Consider the following 11066-nt stretch of genomic DNA (forward strand, 5'->3'; position numbering starts at 1 on the left):
TTTTGTATCTTGTGATTTCTAGTTTTCAAATAAATTCCTTATTTCAATTCTGAAGGAGGCTGGACAGGCTGGGGTTGTCTTTCCTTGGAGTAGAGAAGGCTACGGAGATCTGATTGAGGTATACAAAGTTCTGAGGGGCATGGATGGGATAGATAGGGAGAAACGTTTTCCCTTAGTAGAGGAGTCAATTGCCAGGACGCACAGTTTAAAAGTAAAGAGCAGGAGGTTTAGAGGGACATTGTTAGGCCACTTTTAGAATACTGCATTCAACACTGGTGTCGCTCCTGTAAAGAGCATATCGTTCAACTTGAAAGGGTTCAGAAAAGATTTACAAGGATTTTGCCAGTATTAGAGGGTTTGAGCTATAGGGAGAGGCTGAATAGGTTGGGGCTTGTTTCCCTGGAGGCTGAGGGGCTGACGTTATAGAGGAGCATAAATTTGTGAGGAGGATGGACAGGGTAGATAGCCAAGATCTTTTTCCCAGGGTAGGGGAATCCAAAACCAGAGGGCATAGGTTTAAGGTGAAAGGGGAAAGACTTAAAAGGGATCTGAGGGGCAACTTGTTTACTCAGAGGATGGTGTGTGTATGGAATGAGCTGTCGGAGGAAGTGGTGGAGGTGGGTACAATTACAACATTTAAAAGACATCTGGATGGGTACATGAATAGGAAGGGTTTAAAGAGATATGGGCCAAATGCTGGCAAATGGGACTAGAACAGATTAGGATATCTGGTCAGCATGGATGAGTTGGACTGAGGGGTCTGTTTCCATTCTGTACAGTTCTACAATTATGACTCTGTGTTTTCATCTAGTCATTTGTGAGCATCTGAAACTCACTTTCCAATATGGTAGTGGAGACGGAAACCTATGAGGTATGTATGGACTTTCAGATAAACACTTGAAGTGCCATGGCATATAAGATTACAGGCCAAGTGCTAGAACATAAGAATAGAGGAGATGAATGTTTGATGATTGGAATGGACACAATGGCCTGAAGGGCCTCTTTCCATCCTTTAAAAACTATGACCTCACAAGAAGTCATGCAAAACTCCTATTTTTTTTAATCTGACTAATTTTTTGCTTTTGCTAGTCCTATGATCTCAACAGTGTCTTTCCATGATTGGTATGCAGTTATCAAGTTTTTCTTAACCTGATATAAAAGTTCTTATATTCCATGTTCCTAATCTCAAGAAACTACCTCTTCTGCTGGGTATAACAGGCCCAATAGCTGACCTCTTGTTTGAGTTTTGAGTGACATTGTGATAAATTTATAAGTTTTTTTTAAGTAAGAGCTTCTTCTGGTCACTATTCATAATTGAGTTGGTGGTAGGAAAACCCAACTGTTGTGTAGCTCCTATTGTTTGACTGTCACCTTCCATGATTAACTCAAGTTTCTGCCGTGTGAAGCCAGACTAGTCACAAGAGACTGGCCACATCACCTTACTGACCATTGTGGTGACTGTGGCCATGGGTTTGTCACGCGTCTTGCTGGTCTCTGAACTGTTGTCCTACCAATTTACTGGGACCTTTTATCTTTTTCTGTGTTTCCAGACAGAACACACGGTGGCACAGTGGTTAGCACTGCTGCCTCACAGCGCCTGAGACCCGGGTTCAATTCCCGCCTCAGGCGACTGACTGTGTGGAGTTTGCACATTCTCCCCGTGTCTGTGTGGGTTTCCTCCGGGTGCTCCGGTTTCCTCCCACAGTCCAAAAGATGTGCAGGGTCAGGTGAATTGGCCATCCTAAATTGCCCGTAGTGTTAGGTAAGGGGTAAATGTAGGGGTATGGGTGGGTTTCGCTTCGGCGGGTCGGTGTGGACTTGTTGGGCCGAAGGGCCTGTTTCCACACTGTAATGTAATCTAATCTAATCTAAAGTGTTATTGTCCCACACTGCTGGTCGCTGGTGTGAACAACCAACTACTTGTAGTTGTTAGTGGAACTTTGAGAGCCCTGGGAAACTAGTCTCCCTTCCCACCTCCATTTGACGTGGATGTATGCCTTGGTAGGGCATCCAGGTTACTCGGGTCCTAACCCTTGCAAACATCTCCCTGAGGAGAAAGTGAGGGCTGCAGATGCTGGAGATTAGAGCTTAAAAATGTATTGCTGGAAAAGCGCAGCAGGTCAGGCAGCATCAAAGGAGCAGGAGAATCGACGTTTCGGGCATATTCCTGAGGAAGGGCTTATGCCCGAAACGTCGATTCTCCTGCTCCTTTGATGCTGCCTGACCTGCTGCGCTTTTCCAGCAACACATTTTTAAACATCTCCCCTATCCTTCTGACATGACTAATACAGTCAGATTCCTTGGAAATATTTAAGAAGTAAGTATGGCACAATAGCTCAGTGCTTCTTGCCTCTTCTTTACTAACTTTGTATTCTTCATCAATTATTTGTTGCCTCTATACGCTCCATCCTCCAATGCATAGAATCTTCAAAGCCTCCCAGATCTTCACTTTACTCTACCATTGCAAAGATTGAGACTGTAGTCTCCTAGTTTTTGCGTGTACTTATTCCTAAGCATGCTTAAGCAGCCTTAGAGTTTGAGTGCGTGTCTCTTTCAGTCTTTGTTTGGATACCCACTCATTGTTTACACTTGTAATGTGTCCCAGTACTGTGTGACCGGTATGCAATACAGATCACAGCCTAATCAACATGGTGCTGAGCTAGCAACCCAGAGGTGATGGGTGGTATCGTTTGCTGTTTCTGGTTGAGAGCTGGGGGTGGAGAGTGGAAAGAAAAGGCATTTATTTTGGTGGGTGGTAACATAATCCACTCCGCTACCATCAGACCACCATCAGAAATAGCTTGTGGGGGTAGGGAGGCCCATGGTCAATATTGATTGGGGTTTGAGAGTAAGTATGTTTCCACAACCATATTGTGCGATTTCTATAAAACTGTGTGAAGGTTCAAACCCCCACCTTGTAAGGAACTGATGACTTTGAAGAAATTGGATTGAAGGTCATTTTGAGTGGTGGTGGTTAAATGTCACCAAGATAATGAGGAAGAGAGTCCGATAGAGGTAAGCTTCTCCAAAATGTTGGGAAAGAATAACTGTTGCACAGGTTCTTGGTTTTTTTCTTCCTCTCCTCCATCCCCATCACCACCCCCCTCCCCCAGCCTTTTCACTAGTACCATGATGCATAAGCTAATAGGCGTTAAATGTGTTTGTCCTGTCTCTGTATCTTTGTGAGGCCAGATGTGGAATTGCAAGAGTGTTGAACAAATCTGTTACTTTCTGACTGGAATCTTGGCTGTGGAATCTGGGAGCTGACCTTTTCTTTTATTAAATGTTTTTCTATTCTCCCTCGACCCAATTGAACTCCTATCCCATCCCATCTCACTCTGGGGATTTAAAAATGAAAGTCGTTGCAATGAGTGTGGATGCAGTTCAGTGGAACATTTGGAATGATTAGTGCTGTGTGGTCCAGTGATTGTATGTACCAAGAAACACCCTTGTGATTCCACCCCCCTCCCAAAAACTTTGATTTTAGAGATTGTCAGGGCTATATGGGGGTAAGTGGATAGAGCAAACTATCTGTTCAGATACTGCAAGCCTGCAGCAAACTTACTGCTCGGTCATGTCAGTTGTGGTACAGACGCTAACAATTCCATCTTAACAATTCAACATACCAGAATTGTACAAGTGTCTCCTGCCCCTGGGATTTGAGTCCTTGAGTCAATGTATCTATTCAGGGCATTGGGCCAAACATCTACCATTTTTTGTATCGGTCTCTTTAAAACTATGAGATATATATCATATGTAATTGATGTAGAAAATCATACTTGTATTTCTTAATAATAGATAGAAGATTATAATATTGTTCAATGGTTCAACCAACTCCCCTTTCCCATCTGGGAGTTGTGACAGGGCAATTCTTAACTTTGCTTTTGGACAGGCCTCCTTGATCTGAGTGGCAAGGCATCAGGTGAGTCATAGGTTGCAGGCTATATGTCTTTTTCAGGTCTGTAATGACCTGAATTATAACACATTATGTTTTGACCACTGGTATCACCTACTTCCACTCGCCTGAAATTTATTTCTGCAGTGTCATATATTTAGTCCTTTTGTTTTCCTGTTCTCTCTCTGCATGTGCAAGTTATTTTTTTTCAGATGGGTTTCTGTTGTCATTTTCTGTGTCATTCCCCTCTCCGAGCCTGAACATAATGATCCCCAGCATGGTGCAGTTCCATAGCTATTAAACAGTCTGAAAGAATGTCGCAGAAATTGTCAAATAATCTTACTTTCAATAGGGAATTTGATATAACCTCCAAAAGGGGAGGATTTGCAAAGGTATGGGAAAAGAACAGGGGAGTGGGACTAATAAGGTGCCTCTTTATAAGAGCTTGCCCAGGCACAATGGGCTGAATGGCCTCCTGCGCTGTGAGCTTAAACAGTGCGCGAGCAGGTCACTTTGGTTTTGAGTGTATCACCAGTGAATTCCATCTGTACTTAATGTTAGGCATGTGTGGTTCCAGCAGTGTGGAGTCTACTAGCTCTTTCTTCATTTTCATGGCCAGGGCCTAAGATATATTGTGGCACTCCTCCAGGGATCGGCTAACTCTTAATTAAAGCTGGACTTTCAGATCTGTGAAGCTAAGTTATACATTTAAGGAGTAAATATAACTGGTTGGAAAATGTTCAATTACAGCTTTTTAATTTTACATTGCTCTGCTGCACAGGTTCAACCTCTGATGTCTCAAGGTGCTGGTCCATCCCTTTGACCTGTTTGAGAGCACAAGCTGGACTGGTTGTCCCAATGCCGCCCCCATCAGACATCGTGAAGGTGGCGATCGAATGGCCAGGAGCCAATGCCCAGCTGATTGAGATAGACCAGGTGAGCGTCCAGAAGATCCAGTGAACGCTGGCTGGAAGTCAGTAATGTTAACATTTGCACAAAGAGTTTATAAAAGAGCCAGAGTCTAATCATTTAAGGGGAATAGGTATTGTTTTGAAGGAATATCCAGCAGTACTAAAGGAATGATGACATTGTTCAAAGTTAGATTGGTACATGACTTGGGAAATTTGCAGGGGGTGGGTGTTCCCATGTATCTGCTGCCCATGTCCTTCCAGAAGGGTAGAAATCATGGGTTTGGAAGCTGGCATTAAAGAAGGCTTTGGTGTGATGCTGCAGTGCATCTAGTAAATGGTGCAAATAGCTGCCACCATGTGTCGGTGGTGGTGGTGGGAGTAAGTGTTGAAGGTGATTAATAGTGTGCTGATCAAGCAGCTGCTGTATCCTAGATGATGTCGACCTTCTTGAGTGTTGTTGGAACTGCATTCACGAGGTGAGCAGACTTGTGCCTTGTAGAAGGTTGACAGTCTGTCGCACTTTGCTGAGACTGTGTTTGATACTACAGCAGAGTGTACGATGCTACGTGACACACCGCACAGGCAGTTTTGAACTTGCTATCAATTGAGCTTGGGGACTGTAAATTTGATGCTGGCTTGGAACATCTGGGTGGAGAGCCAGCTGGTTCTAGGAAGTCACACATCACTGCAGGCAGCATGTTTGCCAGCTGCTACCTGTTAATGAGATTTATTTTTTCATATGAATCAAGCTAAAGCTGCTTGGTTGGACTCTGCTTAATCAGAATATCATCCCTTTGGCAGTGAACTGTTAAAATAAGAGCGCTACATTAGGGATTGTATTCTTGATTGCTGTCTGTTTATTCCTGCTGACTAGTGCTGGTGTGTTAATTTAAGGTGAGGACAGATCTTGCTTAATTATGATGCCCCCTGCATTGTTTCAAATCAGTATTCTTGTACATCAACCATGTTTCTTTCCATTGGCGGCAGTGCTTTCAGCTTCCTGTATCCCAAACCCTGCAATTCCTTTCCTTAATGTCTATGCTTTTCTCTGTCCTTTATGGTGCTTGTTAAAACACAACCTCTTCCACCAAGTCTTTCGCCACCTATGCTAATTTTTATTGTCTTGGCATCATGCTTTGTCTGACTATGCTTCTGTGAAATGCCTTGGGATATTTTAAATGTGGTATAAATAAACCCAAGCTACAGGTGCTGACACTTGCTATTCTTTAGGTTAAGACCACTTAAAGCGGACAACCTTGGATACATGAAATAAATAAAACAACTGGGTGTTGCGTGCTGGTGCTGGTCTGAATATCACTGTTCTGTGGGTTTGCCTTTATTCTGCAATATTTGAGTTTCCTTGTCCATGCCCAACAAGGTATATGAGGAAACTGGGGTTCATGGTGTTGCATAAGAACCTTTCACTGCTCGGACCTTGGTTTAACCCCATGTCCATACTGATTGATTGTGTGGAAGTCTTTGCCAACTCTGAGGTGGTGGGTTGAACTTTGAGTGTTTTCAGTGCAGGTGATTCAGGTTAAAGACTAAACCTTGCTTCTAGAGGCTGATCCAAGAGCAGTAGAATGTCATCCATAAAAGGTGGTAAGGATTAAGCTTGGTGGAATGTGGTTGGTCGTGAAATTCACTCTTCGGGGTCTAGTAGCAAGGGCACTGCATTACAAATAATTTATATTAACCTGGCCTCTGAATGACTACGGTCTGCTTGGAAAATACAGCCTAATGCTCAAAAGTGCTTCACAAAAAACAAAACATAGATATTTATCAGGAGATTTTATTTTATACAGAAAATGGTCATGGCTGGCAAAGTTAGCATTTATTTCCCATTCCTAACTGTCCTTAAGAAAGCAATAGTGTACCAGAAAGAAATTGATCCATAGAAACAAAATTGTGAAAGTTAGAATTGTTTGGTAAGTTGTTTCAACAGTATAATGCCATCGCTGGGTCCATCCTGTTACTATCGGCTGTGCATCATCTTGTGGTTACTGAGGTTGGAATCTGACTACAGAGCTGCAATCGAATTGCTCAGCATGCTGCCAGGTTGCTCATTAGTCACTGAGGGATCATAATGTAAGATTTCAATCAGTATCTGTTTGCGGCTGAATAAGTCACCATACAGCACCAGGAGGCTCTAGGTATGGTTTGTAGTCTGAATTGGTTTAAGTAGTTTCTAGGAGAAAGTGAGGACTGCAGATGCTGGAGATCAGAGCTGAAAATGTGTTGCTGGAAAAGTGCAGCAGGTCATGAAGAAGGGCTTATGCCCGAAACGTCGATTCTCCTGCTCCTTGGATGCTGCCTGACCTGCTGCGCTTTTCCAGCAACACATTTTCAGTTAATTAGTTTCTACTCCACTCTTGCAGTGCCATCTATGTCCCTGAGTGAGGCCTGAATGAAAATATCCCGAATTAGACATTCTGTTTGCTGTTTAAAGCAAATACTGTATAGATAGCAAATGAAAATAGGATCAAGCCAAACTAGGACTCTCAACCTCCCACTAGGAGCAGGAGCAATGTTTTAACCCTTTACTCAAAGCTTGACCTGGTATGGCAACTATACCATTCAAGATCAGAGACGGTTGCAGAGAGTGGTGAACTCGGCCCAGACGATCACAAAGACCAACCTCCCATCTATAGAATCCATCTACCAGATCCCGTGACAAGGAAAGGCCACCAGCATTCTCAAAGATCCATCCCACCCTGACAATGGTTTTTCTACAACCTCTACCATCGGGGAGAAGGTACAGAAGCCTGAACACACCCACTATCCGGTTTCGAAACAGTTTCTACCCTATTGTTGTTAGAATACTGAATGGACTCACAAACTCTTAACATTCGCTTGTACCTGTGTTTTTGTTTTTGCTGCTGTTTACCTATTATTTACTTATCTATGCAACTTAACTCTGTGATCTGCCGGTATTGCTCATAAGACAAAGCTTTTTTCACTGTGCCTCAGTACATGTGACAATAAATTCAATTCAATCCATTTAGTAAAAAATATTATCTTTTAGCTCAACCCTACTTTCTTGCCCTAACTCTCTTAGTATCTAAAAATCTCTTCACCTTCACCTTGATTGTGCTCAATACCCTGTGGATGGATAGCTACTGTCATTCACTCTCTTTTCACATTTCAATGGCTGGATCTAGTTTTGAAGGATGACCTGGGCCTGTGGGGTTGTACTAAAGCAGAGGGCATAGAAAAGCAGATTTTCCTAATTACTGGAGTATCATCAAAACACTCAAAACTGGAGAAATTCCATGACATTCAATTCTCCAATGTAAAAGTGATGATGTAAAATTGCTATATTCAATATTTAAATAATATGCACCCACAGGCAGTGACCTCCAGGATGAGTGGATATGCACCCCTGCCGTGAGATGATGCCATTATGGCTATCAATGAGGTTGTTTATCATTCACTCCTTCCATAAAGTGTTCTTGTAATAAGAGCTATCTGCATTCTTTACCCCTCCCCATGTTCTAAATGTGGCCTTTGTTATTTACCCTGCCCTGCGTCTCTGTATAGATTTAAATTCAAGGCCCCCGCTACATTATTAACCAAGATTGAATACTGCCACATTGTTTGTCCTCACTTCCTGTGAAGCAGGCAAATGTATTTGGGATCAGGATTGTTTCAAACAAAAGTGGCATCTATTAAATCAAGAGCTCACTGAGAGATATCAGCACAGATCTCGGTTTTAGCTACTGAACACGCTCACTGTGTAACCGAGTGTAAGATTATCATTTTATCATGCACAGATCCTCATGGATATTTTTGTATAATGAAAGTTACAGACAGCAGAGTGGATGTCTTTTGGACAGTGCCCCTTTCGATTACAATAAGCTGGTCTCCTCTCAACAGAGTTAATCCCAGTGCATTATCCTCTTGTCTAAATTCCCAACTAAGTTTCTGTTGTCTCTCCTTGCTTGCCTGAAGCTATCAGCTTCTTCTAGCTGTCAGAACCTTGACCCTACTGCCCCTCCCTTAATGAAAGGAGCAAAACTAAGTAACATGTCTCTTGCAGTATATTCCAAGCAGAAACCATCAATAATTATTCCATTTTGGACATCTTGCCTCCAACTTATTAAGCACGCATCTTCAATTTTTACCCATAAAATTAATATCTGTACAATTTTAATTGTGCATTTTCCATTCAAACGTGTTAATTCGTTCCTAACTGACTGTCCTTCTTGGAGATCCCTTGTGCCCATCCATTTGTGCTGTTTGTTAGGTTTGGAAATATTCTAATTCCAAACCTTGCTCAAAGCTCATACCTATGCAAGTTCAGTATTTTACTAGAGGTTGCAGTGGAATAGAGGGAGTTGCAAGTTGTTGGAGGATAAAATCTGTGGTAAATGGGTGAAACCTGGACTATTAGAGATCTACACAAGGTTCCATATGCCCCTCATTACCAATTTGTCTTTTAGCATCTTTTACGATTGACTATGAATTTAATAGTTCTTAAATGTACAAGGACCAAAGTGTATCTAATATGTTTTGAGCCTTCATACTGGGAAATGATGATAATGGAGTTTGAGTCGGGACAAGTCATATTGTAGCTGTGTAAAACTTTAGTTAGGTCACATTTGGAATATTGTGTACAATTCCACATGGCTAGAAGGGTGTGAAGGCTTTGGAGAGGGTAGAGGAGTGGTTTACCAGGATGTTGCCTGGTTTGGAGCGCATTGGCTTTGACGAGAAATTAGGATGAGAGACAACCTGATGGAAGTTTACAAAATAATGAGAGGTATGGATAGAATGGTTAGTCAGAGTCTTTTTCCCAGGGTAGAATATTAATTTCTCGTGGTCATAGGTGATGTGAGAGGCATTTTATTTTACACGGAAGATGGCAAGTGTCTGGAATTTGTTGCCACAGGAGATGGTGGAGGCAGATACAATAGCAACGTTTAAGAAACATCTTGACAGATACATGAAAAGGGAGGGATATGTACTGAATCAAAAACAGAAATTGCTGGAGAGATCCATCATCTGTGGAATGAGAAACAGGATTAACGTTTTGAGTCAGGATGGACTCTTCTTTGGAACGGGATAAGTATTGTCCAGGTTAACCTTCCTGTTCTTTGCTGAGACAGTGTCATCTTTTATCTCCACATGAGAGGACAGGTAAGACATGGATTTAATGTCTCATCTGAAACATGGTATCTCTGGTTGTCCAGCTTTCCCCCCATACTGCACTGGAATGCCAATGTTTAGTTTTTGTGGTCAAGTCCTGAATGGGACTTGAACTCAGATATTTCTGATGTGTTGAGGGGGCCCAACTGATACAAGCATGTAAGAAAATGGCACATGTTGAAGCTGGAGAATCACATAGGTGATAGAGGTGAAGAAGCAAAAACTGAAAAAACTGTGGTTAAGATCAGGGCAGGGTCATGTGAGAGGACAGAAGCTGTAACTCTGTATTTCAAAGATTTCTTAGAAAATAAAACTAATGCTGTTGTGGTTTTGAGCTGTAGTAAAATATTATTTAAATAAAATTCTTGAGGGTTTGATGTGATCTGAAATATTTGCTGGTTAATTTAATTGCTAACTCAACTCTTTGTTATTTTCAGAAAAAGCCACTGATTGCAATTATCCGGGAGGTCTGTGATGGGTAAGTACGGTGGTACCACAACCTATATTTGAATAAAAACAGGTCCTCTCGAGATAAGGTATTGAGGTATGGATGAAGAATTGCTCAGTCAGTGATGTATTAAAGTTAGAGGATGAGGAAGATGCACTGGGACCAATGATTGGTGTTTTACCAGAAGGAAATGGTTGTGTTGGGATGTCATATACAATGATTTGGCAGATCTGATGGTCAGAATTATGTGGCATGTGGTGAGTAAGTGTCTGTAAAATTTGTGATTCATAGCATCATAGAGTCATAGAGATGTACAGCATGGAAACAGTCCCTTCGGTCCAATTCATCCATGCTGACCAGATATCCTAGATTAATATAGTCCCGTTTGCCAGCATTTGGCCCTTATCCCTCTCAACACGTCCTATTCATGTACCCAACCAGATGCCTTTTAAATATTGTGATTGTACTAGTTGAGAGGAAAAAGGATGCATACATAAGGTCTAGGTGACTGAAGACAGACAAGATTTGGAGATGCCGGTGTTGGACTGGAGTACACAAAGTTAAAAATCACACAACACCAGGTTATAGTCCAACAGGTTTAATTGGAAGCACACTAGCTTTCAGAGCATCGCTCCTTCATCAGGTGACTATCACCTGATGAAGG

At 42.1% G+C, this 11066-nt stretch overlaps 1 protein-coding gene across 1 annotated transcript in view; it reads left to right on the top strand.

Moving 5' to 3' along the window:
* The first annotated feature begins 4676 nt into the window (after positions 1 to 4676).
* The window catches only part of LOC122559944 (engulfment and cell motility protein 2-like), a 110523-nt gene continuing 104133 nt past the window's right edge, over positions 4677 to 11066 (top strand). Inside the window, exons 1-2 of the mRNA XM_043710054.1 lie at positions 4677 to 4831; positions 10392 to 10432. Coding sequence (XP_043565989.1) covers positions 4754 to 4831; positions 10392 to 10432 — 119 coding nt within the window. The 5' untranslated portion in view covers positions 4677 to 4753. The remainder of the gene's footprint in view (positions 4832 to 10391; positions 10433 to 11066) is intronic.

This window comes from Chiloscyllium plagiosum, chromosome 20 (assembly GCF_004010195.1).
Source record: "Chiloscyllium plagiosum isolate BGI_BamShark_2017 chromosome 20, ASM401019v2, whole genome shotgun sequence".
NCBI classification, from domain to species: domain Eukaryota; kingdom Metazoa; phylum Chordata; class Chondrichthyes; order Orectolobiformes; family Hemiscylliidae; genus Chiloscyllium; species Chiloscyllium plagiosum.